Below are 15377 nucleotides of genomic sequence, written 5' to 3' on the forward strand. Positions count from 1 at the left end.
CAGCCTCCCAAAGTGCTAGGATTACAGGCAAGAGCCAGCGTGCCTGCCCTTTTAATTGTGGTGTTGTAAATTATTTACTTTGGACACGAGTTCCATGTCAGACATATGGACTTAAAGTAATTTCTCCTGTTCTGCGGATTATCTTTTTAAAATGGTGCCATTTGCAGCACAAACGTTTTAAATTGTGATGATGTTCAATGTATCTATGTTTGTTAGTTGTATTTTCAGTGTCATATCTAAGAAACCATTTCCTAACCCAGAACCCTGAAGATTCACCCCTGTCTTTATCTGGAGACAGAGTCTCATTCCGTTGCCCAGGCTGGAGTGCAGTGGCATGATCTCGGCTCACTGCAACCTCCGCCTCCCGTGTTCAAGCGATTCTCCTGCCTCAGCCTCCGGAGTAACTGATATTACAGGCGCCTGCCACCACGCCCAGCTAATTTTTTGTATTTTTAATAGAGTCAGGGTTTCACTATGTTGGCCAGGTTGGTCTGGAACTCCTGACCTCAAATGATCCTACTGCCTCGGCCTCCCAAAGTGCTGGGATTATAGACTTGAGCCACGTCTGTGTCTTTTAATAGAGTTTCGTCGTTTTTGGCCGGGCGTGGTGACTCACACTTGTAATCCCAGCACTTTGGAAGGCCGAGGTGGGCGGATCACTTGAGGTCCAGGGTTCGAGACCAGCCTGGCCAACTTGGTGAACCCTCCCCCCGCCCCAACAAAAAATACAAAAAATTAACCAGGCGTGGTGGCGCGAGTCTGTGGTCCCACCCACTGGGGAGACTGAAGCAGGAGGATCACTGGAGTCCAGGAGTTCGAGGCCAGCCTGGGCCACACAGGGTTTGGGTCTTGCATGTGAGCCTGGTCTGGCGAATCTGCAGAGTGTGAGAGCTGGCGGCCCACTTCTGTTCCACGTGGGCGCATTCCCAAACTGCGCGTAGAGAAGCCGGGCTGCCGCGACTCCGTCCATCTTGGCCTTGGGTTCGGCCCCGCCCACGCCCACCCCACAGAGTCTCGCGGCGCCCTCGACCTCCAGCGCCCTCGCGCGGTCACAGCGGCGCCGCGGAAGCGCAGCTACGGGCGCGCCGACTCGCGTCCCTTCCGGCTCGCCGTAGCAGCCGCGCCGCCGCTTCCTCCCGCCGGGGCCCCGGATGCACTGAGCGGCTGCGGCGCCGCTTCCATCCTCCCGCCCTCCTGACGCGGCCAGAGCGCAGCCCTGAGGCCCAGGGTAAGTGAGGGCAGAGGCGCGGGACGGGCGCGGGAGCCTCTCCGGACAGCAGCGTCCAGGGCCCGGGGTCGCGTTGCCGCAGCCGCGGGCGTACAGGGCCCGCTCGCCGGCCGGCCTTGGGCGTCGCGTGGGGACCAGGCCGTGGCGGCTGTCGTGAGCGACCCCGGGCGGGCGACCGGGCTGAGGGCTCACGGGCCCGCGTCTTTCGAGTCGTAGCGCCCGTCGCCCGCAGGTCGCGCCATCCGCGCCCGTTTCTCGGGGCCCCGCGGGCTCCTGGGCTGGGGGCGTGGCCGAGGGCAGCTAGGCGCGGCGGCGTTGCGGGAACCGGGGGACTCCGGCCCGCGCCTCCTGGTTCTCGGGGCTGCGGGGGTGGTTGTTGCTCCTGGCGCGCGCGTGGGCTTTCCTCGCGGTCACGGACGCGACGCTGAGGTGCGGGGATGGGACGTCCAGAACCACTTTCCTGAGGCGCGACGGAGCGAATTCACTCAGAACTTAAGGACCCCGCGTCCCGGGCGTCCCGGAACGCGCCGCCACAGGGGTTACAGTGCGGTCCGAATCCGCTCCTTGTGGGCGTAGACCTGCCCGGTCCTCCTCGGCGGAGCCTTAGTAATTGCCGCTCCCTCCGCCCGGAGCGCCTCCCCTCACACACCTGCGGCCCACGGGCTTCTGCTCAGCTGTCGCCGTGTCAGTGACAGAAAAGTAACGCATCCCAGTGCTTTATCAGTAGTTACTTTCTGAGACGGGGTCTCGCTCCGTTGCCCAGGTTGGCGTGCAGTGGCGCGATGACGGCTCACTAGAACCTCGACCTCCCGAGTGGTTGGGCCACCATGCCCGGCTTTTTATTTTGTTATTTTCTTTTGAGAAGGAGTCTCGCTCTGTCACCCAGGCTGGAGTGCAGTGGCGCGATCTCGGCTCACTGCAACCTCCGCCTCCCGGGTTCAGGTGATTCTCCTGCCTCAACCTCCCGAGTAGCTGGGACTACAGGCGCCTGCCACCGCGCCTGGCTATTTTTTTTTTTTGTATTTTTAGTAGAGACTGGATTTCATCATGTTGGTCCGGCTGGTCTGGAACTCCTGACCTCGTAATCCGGCCCCTTGGCCTCCCAAAGTGTTGGGACTGCAGGCATAAGTCACCGCGCCTGGCCAGTTTTTTTTGTGTTTTAGTAGAGACGGGGTTTCACTGTGTTGTCTAGGCTGGTCTCGAACTCCTGAGCTCAAGCAATCCGCCCACCTCACCCTCGCAAAGTGTTAAGATTACAGGCATGAGCCACCACGCCCGGCCAATTTTTTATTATTGGAGTTGGGGGTCTTGCTGTGTTGCTCAGGCTGGTCTCGAACTCCTGAGCTCAAACAATCCTACCGCCTTGGCCTCCTAGTGCTGGGACTGTAGGCGTGAGCCACCGCGCCGGGACACGTGAAAGTGTTAATAGGGCTTCTCTCTGGGTAGGCGTGAGCCACTGCGCAGGGACATGTGGAAGTGTTAATAGGCCTTCTCTCTGGGTTCTTGGATGAGTTGTATTCTTTTTTTACTTATTTGTGCCCTGTCATTTTTTTTAGCACAATATGTGCAATGAAATAATTTCTGTAATTATTCTTTTTATTTTTTTTTAGACAGAGTCTCACTCTGTCTCCCAGGCTGAGTGCAGTGGCGCGATCTCAGCTCACTGCAACCTCTGCCTCCCAGACTCAAGTGATTCTCCTGCTTCAGTCTCCCCAGTAGCTGGGATTACAGGTGCCTGCCATCATGCCCAGCTAATTTTTTTGTATTGTTTGTTTGTTTTGAGACGGAGTTTCGTTCTTGTTGCCCAGGCTGGAGTGCAGTGGCGTGATCTCGGCTCACTGCAACCTCCGCCTCCTGAGTTCAAGCAATTCTCTTGCCTCAGCCTCCCGAGTAGCTGGGATTACAGGTGCCTGCCGCCACACCTCCCTAATTTTTTTTTTTTTTTTTAATTTTTAGTAGAGAGTGGGTTTCAACATGTTGGCCAGGCTGGTCTTGAACTCCTGACCTCAGGTGATCTGCCCGCCTCAGCCTCCCCTTTGCTGGGATTACAGGCACGGTGAGCCACTGCACCTGGCCTTTTTTTTTTTGTATTTTTAGTAGAAAAATGGGGTTTCACCCCCCTGTCTCTACTAAAAATACAAAAAATTAACCGGGCATGGTGGTGGGTGCCTGTAGTCCCAGCTACTCAGGAGGCTGAGGCAAGAGAATGGGGTGAACCCGGGAGGCGGAGCTTGCAGTGAGCCGAGATCGCGCCACTGCACTCCAGCCTGGGCGACAGCGAGACTCCGTCTCAAAAAAAAAAAAAGAAAAAGAAATGGGGTTTCGCCATGTTGGCCAGGCTGGTCTCAAACTCCTGACCTCAGTGATCCACCCACTTCGGCCTCCCAAAGTGCTGGGATTACAGGTGTGAGCCACCGCGCCCAGCCCGAATAGTTTGTTTTTGTTTTTGTTTTGGAAACAGGGTCTCGCTCTGTCACCCAGGTTGGAGTGCAGTGGCATGATCATAGCTTACTGCAGCTGTGACTTCTTGAGCTCAAGCGATCTCCTGCCTTATCCTCCCAGGTAACTGGGACTATAGGTGTGTGGCACCACGCCCTGCTAATTTTTGATTTTTTTTTTTTTTTTTTTGAGACGGAGTCTCGCTCTGTCGCCCAGGCTAGAGTGCAGTGGCGCAATCTCGGCTCACTGCAAGCTCCGCCTCCCGGGTTCACGCCATTCTCCTGCCTCAGCCTCTCCGAGTAGCTGGGACTACAGGCGCCCGCCACCGCGCCCAGCTAATTTTTTGTATTTTTAGTAGAGACGGGGTTTCACCGTGGTCTCGATCTCCTGACCTCGTGATCCGCCCGTCTCGGCCTCCCAAAGTGCTGGGATTACAAGCGTGAGCCACCGCGCCCGGCCCTAATTTTTGATTTTTTGTAGAGACAGTATCTCACTGTGTTGCCCAGGCTTGTCTTGAATTCTTGGACTCAAGACATCCTGTGGTCTCAGTTTCCCACCGTGTTGGGATTACAGGTTTGAGCCACTGTGCCCAGCCTGTTTCTTTTTATTGTTGAGGAGTACTCCTTGGTTTGAACGTACCAGTTTGTCTGTTTGCCCACTGATGGATATTTGGATTGTTTCCAGTTGTTTTCCATCTTTTTTTTTTTTTAATAAGGGTAACACATGAACAGTTCACATTGAAAGACATCCAAACAACACAGAAGTACATAGAGCTCGTTAAGAGTTCCTTTGCCCTTTCTCCCCATTCATCACCTCCCCACAGCTACCAAATTTGGGTTTCATTTTTCTGGGTTTCTTTCCATACATCAGAACATGCATTCTCAGTGAGGGCGATATCTCCAACAAGGGAGTGAAAATTAGTTATTGGAAGAAGGGTGAAAAAACTTAGGCATTGCAGTGTTTTGTGGCCTCCCAAAGATCCCAGTACCTGACAGATGTACAGTGTGGTATATCTGTGTACAGCTGTGGTATGAAAATTTCATGGGGAGGCAATTAGGAGAAAAACTTATACAAATGTTCCTTAGCGGGGCCATGGAAAAATAAAGATCAAGAAACAACAGTAGAATGGTGGATTGGGGATTTATAACCTTATTATTTGGTGTTTGGTGAAGCACTTCTTCAGTTTTTCTTGAACTTCTCTCACAAGCTGAAATAGATCCCAGCTGGTCTAGTATAGGGGCTTTGGTTCATAAGGTTAAGGACCCACTACTACCTCCATGATTTAAAATCCTTGGAATTGTAGCCTGTTAAATGGAAGGGACATCGGAGACATTGAGGGGAGGCTTTCCTGTCGATCCACCATTACAGCACCCTGACAGGTCAGTTCTCTGTAGTAACATACAGTGTGATAAGCCCTAGACAATTTTAAAATTCAGTTTAGCCCACTTGTTATCATTCAGAATTTATATATTTCAGGAACTAGTATGGTACTTTTGTAATGTGCCCTTTGGTGGAAGAATAATGAAGGTTTTGTTAGCATATAGATCTTCAGTTAGTAGCTTTTAATTTGTTATGTGACATCTAGTGTTACCATCTTTTTTTTTTTTTTTTTTGAGACGGAGTCTCGCTCTTTCACCCAGGCTGGAGTGCAGTGGCGCGATCTCGGCTCACTGCAGGCTCCGCCCCCCGGGGTTCACGCCATTCTTCTGCCTCAGCCTCCCGCGTAGCTGGGACTACAGGCGCCCGCCACCTCGCCCGGCTAATTTTTTGTATTTTTTAGTAGAGACGGGGTTTCACCATGGTAGCCAGGATGGTCTCGATCTCCTGACCTCGTGATCCGCCCACCTCGGCCACCCAAAGTGCTGGGATTACAGGCATGAGCCACTGCGCCCAGCCTAGTGTTACCATCTTATATTGAAATTATTTTTTGCAACATTTATTATGAAAAATTTCAAAGATACACAAAGATTGAAAGAATTTTGTGGTTGGCTGGGTGGGGCGGCTCACGCCTGTAATCCGAGCACTTTGGGAGGCTGAGGCAGGTGGATCATATGAGATTAGGAGTTCAAGACCAGCCTGGCCAACGTGGTGAAACTCCGTCTGTACTAAAAATCCAAAAATTAGCCGGTTGTGGTGGCTCACACCTGTAGTCCCAGCTACTCGGGAGGCTGAGGCATGAGAATTGCTTGAGCCCAGGAGACAGAGGTTGCAGTGAGCTGAGATTGTGCCACGGCATTCGAGTTTAGGTGACGGAGTGAGACTCTGTCTTAAAAAAAAAAAAAAAAAAAAAAGTTTTTACGGTGAACAGTAGTATACCTGCCACTTAGTTTCCATTAAACATTTTACTATACTTGCTTCATCATGCCTGTTTATCCATTTTTCTTAAAATTTTTTTTAAAAAAACATTTCAAAATGTGTGTGTGTCAGCGTCTCTGTTGAGAGTTGAATTAAATTTAGGGGCTATGGCCGGGCGTGGTGGCTCACGCTTGTAATCCCAGCACTTTGGGAGGCCGAGGCGGGCGGATCGTGAGGTCAGGAGATCGAGACCACGGTGAAACCCCGTCTCTACTAAAAATGCAAAAAATTAGCCGGGCCTGGTGGCGGGTGCTTATAGTCCCAGCTACTCGGAGAGGCTGAGGCAGGAGAATGGCGTGAACCCGGGAGGCAGAGCTTGCAGTGAGCCGAGATTGAACCACTGCACTCCAGCCTGGGTGACAGAGCGAGACTCCGTCTCAAAAAAAAAAAAAAAAAAATTAGGGGCTAGGCCAGGTGTGGTGGCTCATGCCTGTAATCCCCGCACTTCGGGAGATCAAGGCAGGAGAATTGTTTGAGCCCCAGTAGTTCGAGACCAGCCTAGGGAACATGTTGAAACCCTGTCTATACAAAAAAATACAAAAATTTGGCTGGGCGCAGTGGCTCATGCCTGTAATCCCAGCACTTTGGGAGGTTGAAACAGGTGGATCACTTGAGGTTAGGAGTTGGAGACCAGTCTGGCCAACATAGTGAAACCCTGTCTCTATTAAAAATACAAAAATTGGCCGGGCATGGTGGTGCACGCCTGTAATCCCAGCTACTCAGGAGGCTGAGGCAGGAGAATCGCTTGAATCCAGGAGGCAGAGGGTGCAGTGAGCCGAAATCACGCCACTGCACTCCAGCCTGGGTGCTGGAGTGAGACTGTCTCAAAAAAAAAAAAAAAAAAAAAAAAATGGGCGTGGTGGTGTGTGCCTATAGTCCCAGCTACTTGGGAGGCTGAGGTGGGAGGATTGCTTGTGGCCAGGAGTTTAAGACTAGCATGGGCAACATGGTGAAACCTCGTCTGTACAAAAAATACAAAAATTAGCTGGCTGTGGTGGCATGCATTTGTAAGTCCCAGCCACTCAGGAGGCTGAAGTGGGAGGTTTGCTTGAGCCTGGAAGGCAGAGGTTATGGTGGGCCAGGATTGTGCCACTGTACTGCAGCCTGGGTGACAGAGTGAGACCTTGTGTCAAAAGAAGAGAAAAAATTAGGAGTTAAAATTGAGTTAAAATTAGAAACATAGCCGTTAAAAAATTTTAAAGTTGTTTAGCCATCGTTGGTAGCTTTGCTATCCATTAGGATACCTGTACCATGTTTTTGAGAAGTGTTATTTTAGATAAACGGTTTCTTTGCATTGTAGTTGATTGTCTTTGTTTCTCTAACATGGCTATAACGTCAGTGAGGTCAGGAACCATTTAATAAAATTGAAGTATAATTTACGTATGGTAAAAGTTTATGCTTTTTTTCTTTGAGACGGAGTTTCGCTCTTGTTGCCCAAGCTGGAGTGCAATGGCGTGATCCTGGCTTACTGCAACCTCTGCCTCCTGGGTTCAAGCAATTCTCTTGCCTCAGCCTCCAGAGTAGCTGGGATTTCAGGTGCGCACCACCATGCCTGGTTAATTTTGTATTATTGGTAGGGATGGGGTTTTTCCACATTGGTCAGGCTGGTCTTGAACTCCTGACCTCAGGTGATCCACCCACCTCGGCCTCCCAAAGTGTTGGGATTACAGGCATGAGCCAGCTTGCTCTTCCAAGTTTATGCTTTTTAGTGTATGGTTGAATTTTTTTTCTTAGTCCATTTAATGTTGTACTTTTTGTTTTTTTTTTGAGACAGAATCTCGCTCTGTTGCCCAGGCTGGAGTGTAGTGGTGTGATCTTGGCTCATTGCAACCTCCACCTCCCAGGTTCAAGGGATTCTCCTGCCTCAGCCTCCCGAGTAGCTATGATTACAGGAACGTGCCACCATGCCCAGCTAATTTTTGTGTTTTTAGTAGAGACGGGGGTTTCACCATGTTGGCCAGGCTGTTCTTTTTTTTTTTTTTTTTTTTGAGACGGAGTCTCGCTCTGTCGCCCAGGCTGGAGTGCAGTGGCGCAATCTCGGCTCACTGCAAGCTCTGTCTCCCGGGTTCACGCCATTCTCCTGCCTCAGCCTCTCCGAGTAGCTGGGACTACCGGCGCCGGCCACCACGCCTGGCTAATTTTTTGTATTTTTAGTAGAGACGGGGTTTCACCGTGGTCTCGATCTCCTGACCTCGCGATCCGCCCGCCTCGGCCTCCCAAAGTGCTGGGATTACAAGCGTGAGCCACCGCGCCCGGCCTGGCCAGGCTGTTCTTGAACTCCTGACCTCAGATGATCCGCCCGCCTCGGCCTCCCAAAGTGCTAGGATTACAGGCATGAGTCACTGCACCCGGCCCATCTGTACTTTTGAGAGACACATCCCATCTTGTAACCATTATCACAAATCAAGCTGTAGCTACAGTTCTTTCCTTCCCCATTTCCTCATGCCTCTCTCTAGTCAGCTCCATCTCCGCCTTCAGCCCCTGTCAGATTCTGTTCTAGTCTCTGTCCCCACCATTTTCTTTGTCCAGAATGTCATGCCAGTGACCCACACAGCCCTCGGCCTCTGTTACTTGGCATCTTGCACCTGAGACTCAACTGTGTTGTGGGTGTGTCAGTGGTTTGTTCCTTGGTGTTGCTGGGTTGTGTCTGTTGTATGGCTGTATCACAGTTTGATGTGTCTGCTCATCAGGGGAAGGTCAGTTTTAATATTCTGATACGTTTCAGTGGGTCTTTTTCTGTATGTTTAACTTAGTGATTGTGTTATGCAATTGGTAACCTGCTTTTTTCACTTAATGTGTCTGGCAATTTTGGTTTTATTACATATTTTCCATCTAGAATTTCAACATTGGAAATTTCTGATTATGCTTTTTAATTTTTTTTGTTATTCTACAGTGAGTATTGTTTATGTACAATTTTTTAGGTTGGTAGGTTAATTTCCTTCGGATAGATTTCTAGAAGTAGGGTTACTAGGCCAAAGGTTTTAGGGTCAGATGGGTTCATTCTACTTTCCTACTGTTGTATGCAGTCTACTCCTACAGGGTGTTTTTTGAGTTCTGAACTCATTTGAAATCTTTTCTACATCTTCCCAAATTGCTTCTGTAATTCCCTTTAGCAGGATTAGTGGAGTGCCAGTTGTCTGATTTAATGTCTTGGCTAAGTGGGTCTAGGGAAATATTTATTTTAGTCTGTATTCCTCTTTTTAGTAGCAAGGTTGGTCGTTTTCCTCTAAGCTGGTTAAGTACATGCTTTTCTCCTTTTGTGAACTGTCTTTTTTTTTGTCCTTTTTTTTTTTTTAGGAGTCTCACTCCTTTGCCCAGGCTGGAGTGCAGTGGTGAGATCTTGGCTCACTGCAACCTCCACCTCCTGGGTTCAAGCAGTTCTCCTGCCTCAGCCTCCCAAGTAGCTGGGATTACAGGCATGTGCCACCATGCCTGGCTAATTTTTTGTATTTAATAGAGACAGGGTTTCACCATATTGGTCAGGCTGGTCTTGAAGTCCTGACCTCAAGTGATCCACCCATCTCAGCCTCCCAAAGTGCTGGGATTACAGGCATGAACCACCACTCCCGGCCTCTTTTTGTCTTTAATTAATTTTTCTACTGGGATTTTAATGTTTTTCTTACCGATTTGTATGAGTGCTTTTTATGGTATTGGTAATAGCTTTTTGTCGTACCTACTTCAGATATTCTTTCCAAGATAATTTGGTTTTAGATTTTGATGATTTACTTTTTGAGTTTTAAACATTTAAAAATTATCTTCAAATCTTTCTATTTTTTCAGTTACAACTTTATTATTATTATTATTATTTTTTTTTTGAGATGGAGTCTCGCTCTGTCGCCCAGGCTGGAGTGCAGTGGCGCAATCTCGGCTCACTGCAAGCTCTGCCTCCCAGGTTCACGCGGTTCTCCTGCCTCAGCCTCTCTGAGTAGCTGGGACTACAGGCACCCGCCACCACGCCCGGCTAATTTTTTTTTTTTTGTATTTTTAGTAGAGACGGGGTTTCACCGTGGTCTCGATCTCCTGACCTCGTGATCCGCCCGCCTCGGCCTCCCAAAGTGCTGGGATTACAAGTTGCGCCCGGCCACAACTTTATTATTTTTAAGGTTAGGAAATTGAATTTCCTTCAGAGATTTAGTAAATATTCACTTTTGTGTTTGGTTTTTTAACGTTTTGGTTTTTTTTTTTTCCTATCACCTACCAGAAGGAACATTTTGATTTTTCTTTCTTTTTTTTTTTTTTACATTTAACGTAAAACTTGGAAAGTTAGCTTATAAAAATGCTTTATTTATTTATTTATGTATTTGCTTGTTTGAGACAGTTTTGGTTTTGTTGCCCATGCTGGAGTGCAATGGCTCAATCTTGGCTCACTGCAACTTCTGCCTCTCGGGTTCAAGTGATTCTTCTGCCTCAGCCTCCCAAGTAGCTGGGATTACAGGCGTGTGCTACCACGCCCAGCTAATTTTTGTATTTTTAGTAGAAATGGGGTTTCACCATGTTGGTTAGGCTGGTGTCGAACTTTTGACCTCCAGTGATCCGCCTGCCTTGGCCCCCCAAAGTGCTGGGATTACAGGCGTGAGCCACCAGGTCCTGCCACTTAATTTATTTTGATGTATGGTTTGTGATGAGAGTTTAAGTTGAATTTTCTCAATGCATTAATTTGTTTTTGTAACATAACTTTAAAATTCCTAACCCTTACCTGTCCCCTGGTTTTCTGAATTACTATATGTGAGAGAGTTTCTTTCTAGCCCTCATTTTCTCTTACTGATCTCCTTTGACACTCTGGGAATGTATTGTAAGGAAATAATCCGGAATATACTCTACCTATGTTAATTTAGCTTTTGTGCCAGTTTCACACTAGTCTGTCATAATGCTTGTTTAATAAGATCAGGAACAGAAGCTTGTTTTGAAAGTAATAAGCATTGTTAACTGCCCCCACCTGGAGCTCCTGTCCCCGCACCCACTCTGATGGGCTCTCTGCCGGGTAGTGGGAGGGGCATGCTCTTGGGTGTCTCTGTGGCCTTGCTCTTCCCTTAAGATATGTTTGTTGTAGCCTGCATGCTGTCTTCTGACTCCATCTTCAGAAACTAACCATCTGATCAAAGCATGCCTTTCTCTTGCTTGTTTAAATATGCACTTTTTAAATGTTTGTTAGGAATATACTTGTGCATTTATAAATTCTGTAGTTTTTGATTTCATATATACATGTATTTCAGCCAGGTACCCGAGACTTAGAAGAGCCTTATACATTTTGTAACTTCTTTTTTTTTTGAGATGGAATCTTGTTCTTCATTGCAGCATCGATTTCCTGGGCTCAGGCGGTCTCCTCCTTCAGCCTCCTGAGTAGCCGAGACTAAGGCTGCTACCTTGTCACCATGGCTGGCTAATTTTTGTATTTTTCTTGTAGAGATGGAGTCTCCCTACGTTGCCTAGGCTGGTCTTGTACACCTGACCTCAAGTGATCCTCCTGCCTCAGCCTCCCCAGGTGCTGGCATTACAGGTGTGAGCCACCATGCCTGGCCGTTTTTTATCTTCTGTAGATTCATGGTTTTTAAAAATCCATTGTCCATTTTCTCAGAGAGATAAGCAGTGATGTCCTTGCAATGAACAAGGGGTCTTGTTTGTCTTGGAGTAAACAAGAAGAAGCTCTCTGATAGCCGTCCAGCCAGGGTTGAGGTGAAGGCACCTCAAGAAGATGGGCAGCTGGGTGTGTCCAGCAGGACTGGAGAAGTCTGAATGGTGGCACCCAGGTCAAGCTGGCTTCTGTGGTAGGCCTAAGTGTGAACCGGAACGTTGCGGGGTGATGTGGCTTCTCACCCACAGGCTCAGTGCTAAACTACGCCACCAAGAGTCCATCTGCTTCCCTTGAAAACTTGAATGAGGTTTTTGCTCCTTTATGACAGAAATTAGCTATTACATAGATCCAAGCAGCAGCCACCCCCTTGATGTGGGACAGTGTCCCACCTTTCCTCTTGGAATGCTGGCACTGAGTTGGGTGCCAGGTGCCACTCACCATTGCATTTGCACCCTTGCTTCTCTTAGGGGTGAAAGAGCGACCACAGTGGGGAACAGACGGGGCTGCAGTGGTGGGGCTCACTGCTTATCTTTAGTCTTCCTTTCCCCTGTAGATTCTGGAGTCTGTAGCCCGGGTCTGACCCTGTCTCACCCCAGGATTACCCTTGTCTGCTCCATCCTCTGTTTCGTCCTGTCAGCTTTCAGCTGACTTTCTTCAGTGGCCCCTTCTGCTCCTCCACTGCTGTTTCTCGTCCACTTGTGCTCAGCAGCGTTTGGGTTACAGCTCCTTTGAGATTGTGGTACAGCCTCCCAGAGAGTTTCCAAAGCCAGAAAGGCAACTCACCCCAGAGTGAGAGCCAGGTCCTGGCTGTCTCCCTTCTCTCTCCCTTGAGACCTTCTCACAGTTACTTCTCTTTGTGTGTTCTTAGGGAGAATGTTGAAATCTGAGGCTGTTCCCTACCTTCCAGTCCAGGACTTGGTGTCATGTTTTCTCCTAGCTCCTGGCACAGGCTGGCAGCCTCCCCAGGGCAAGGACTGTCTTACCCGTGTCTGTCTCTACTCTCCTGCAGTAGCACTGAGCCTGACACACAAATGGGGCTCAGTGTCTTTGAACTGGATTTGCAAGAGGAGAGTTTGCAGTTGAGGTAGTCCTGGAGGTTGATAAGAACTACTGGCTGGGGAGGGCTGGGTATTTGCTTCTGGCGAGGTGGTGCTGCACACCCTCATTCAGCGAGAGTCACGGAATGCCTCCTGGGCTCTGGGCAGCAGTGAGCAGGGAGCTGTCCCTCCATAGGGAGAGACGGGCGGAGGCCGGAAAGTCCACAGCGTGAGTGTTGGCTTCAGACCTTGCTCTTCTGCCTGCCGGCTGCGTGGCCTTGAACAGCTCACAGATATTCCTGTAGCTCAGTCTCCTAGTCCTTCAAATGGGGTGTGAATAGTGCCCACCCCACAGGGCGGCCGTGAGGATTTGAGGGATGGCCTGGTCTCTCCAGGCGTCCACACAAATTAGCTGTTGAGGTCAGCGATGATCGGTATGTTCCTCCCTCAGTAGGTGGTTTAGATCACCCACCCTCTCGCGTGGGGCCCACCCCAGGCACAGCAGTGACTGAGGACACATTTCTCCAGCTGTGCCATATTGAATGTGAGTCAGCTCTGTTGTTTGAATCAGATGCGGTGAGAATGTACTTTCAAAGTGTCTTTTCAGTGCTGTTAAGTGGCAATAAAACAATTATGTGTGCCTTCAAGTAACTTGATTTTAATTTTAATTTTTAGGAAAACGACACATTGGATACAGAAGGGAGGTGATCATGCACCATGGCACTGGCCCCCAGAACGTCCAGCATCAGCTGCAGAGGTCCAGGGCCTGCCCTGGCAGCGAGGGTGAGGAGCAGCCGGCCCACCCCAACCCACCCCCGTCCCCCGCCGCTCCCTTCGCTCCCTCAGCGAGCCCATCGGCACCCCAGTCTCCCAGTTATCAAATACAGCAGCTGATGAATAGGAGCCCTGCAACCGGGCAGAATGTGAACATCACCCTGCAGGGCGTGGGCCCTGTCGTCGGGGGAAACCAGCAGATCACACTGGCCCCACTGCCGCTCCCCAGCCCCACCTCTCCAGGCTTCCAGTTCAGTGCTCAGCCTCGGCGGTTCGAGCATGGGTCTCCATCATACATTCAGGTCACGTCCCCCCTGTCCCAGCAGGTCCAGACCCAGAGTCCGACGCAGCCCAGTCCTGGGCCAGGGCAGGCCTTGCAGAATGTGCGTGCAGGTGCCCCTGGCCCTGGGCTGGGCCTCTGCAGCAGCAGCCCTACGGGGGGCTTCGTGGATGCCAGCGTGCTGGTGAGGCAGATCAGCTTGAGCCCATCCAGTGGCGGACACTTTGTGTTTCAGGATGGGTCAGGACTCACCCAGATTGCCCAGGGAGCCCAGGTTCAGCTCCAGCACCCGGGTACGCCCATCACAGTCCGAGAGCGGAGACCCTCCCAGCCCCACACACAGTCAGGGGGCACCATCCACCACCTGGGACCCCAGAGCCCTGCAGCCGCGGGTGGGGCCGGCCTGCAGCCCCTGGCCAGCCCAAGCCACATCACCACGGCTAACTTGCCACCACAGATCAGCAGCATCATCCAGGGCCAGCTGGTTCAGCAGCAGCAGGTGCTGCAGGGGCCGCCGCTGCCCCGGTCCCTGGGCTTCGAGAGGACGCCCGGCGTGCTGCTCCCTGGGGCTGGGGGCGCAGCGGGGTTTGGGATGACGTCCCCACCCCCGCCCACCAGCCCTTCCAGGACTGCCGTGCCCCCAGGCCTTTCCAGCCTCCCACTCACGTCTGTGGGGAACGCGGGAATGAAGAAGGCTCCCAAGAAGTTAGAGGAGATTCCCCCAGCCTCTCCGGAGATGGCACAGATGAGGAAGCAGTGCCTGGACTATCATTACCAGGAGATGCAGGCTCTGAAGGAGGTCTTCAAGGAGTATTTGATTGAACTGTTTTTCTTGCAACACTTTCAAGGGAATATGATGGATTTCTTAGCTTTCAAGAAGAAACATTATGCCCCATTACAAGCATATCTTAGGCAGAATGATTTGGACATTGAAGAAGAAGAGGAGGAGGAGGAAGAGGAGGAAGAAAAATCTGAGGTTATCAATGATGAGGTAAGAAACAGGAGTTAATTTGCTTAGTACAAATCTTCTAGATGATCAGAGTCTATGCAACAATGAATTAAGTAATAATTTATTGAGCCTGTGGTATTTCTAAAGTATTTCTAAGGTTTTGGGGCAAGGATTTGACCCATAAGTAAAAGTGAAGAATGCGTTTGGCCTCCTTCATGGGAAGGAAGAGCTGTTGAGCACAGAAGTGTGTCAGGAAGGGACGGAGCTGCGCTACGACAAGTGCGTCTTCAACACCCAGTGTTTCTCATTGAGCACCAAGGATTCATCTCAGGTTCAGAGAACTCAGCAAGTGTGTCCAGTTTTTTTCCCCTTGTATCTGGGTGTGTGGTTTGTTGGCTGACGCTGACAGCTGTCACCAGCCAAACGTGTGAAAGTCCAGCACCCTTTGTCTGGTTTCCCAAGTTTCACATTTCTATAGATCTCTTTAAAAACACCATCAGCATGGTTTTCAAACAGATTTAAGTCACGAGCTTTTTATAATAACCAGCCATAAGTCACTAGATGTATGTATATGGGACCTTCATCATTAAAATAGTTATTATGGCAAAAAACTATGTTTGAGAAGTTATTCAATTTTTAGATGTAGTCTTAAGATTTGAGATCATACTTTAAACTCATTTTTACAAATACCTATTAAGTGATATTTAACAGTGACTCTTTTTTAGAGAGTATACTTTTTGGGT

General features: G+C 49.8%; 1 protein-coding gene across 9 annotated transcripts in view; it reads left to right on the plus strand.

The window, feature by feature from the left end:
• The first annotated feature begins 1117 nt into the window (after positions 1–1117).
• The window catches only part of EP400 (E1A binding protein p400), a 131751-nt gene continuing 117491 nt past the window's right edge, over positions 1118–15377 (plus strand). For 8 of the 9 annotated variants that reach the window (XM_030821700.1, XM_030821702.1, XM_030821707.1 and 5 more), the window contains exons 1-2: positions 1118–1228; positions 13307–14676. In XM_030821700.1, the coding sequence (XP_030677560.1) occupies positions 13342–14676 (1335 nt within the window). In that variant the 5' untranslated portion in view covers positions 1118–1228; positions 13307–13341. The remainder of the gene's footprint in view (positions 1229–13306; positions 14677–15377) is intronic. The other variant, XM_030821703.1, reaches the window with a different exon arrangement.

Source organism: Nomascus leucogenys, chromosome 10, assembly GCF_006542625.1.
Source record: "Nomascus leucogenys isolate Asia chromosome 10, Asia_NLE_v1, whole genome shotgun sequence".
NCBI lineage: Eukaryota > Metazoa > Chordata > Mammalia > Primates > Hylobatidae > Nomascus > Nomascus leucogenys.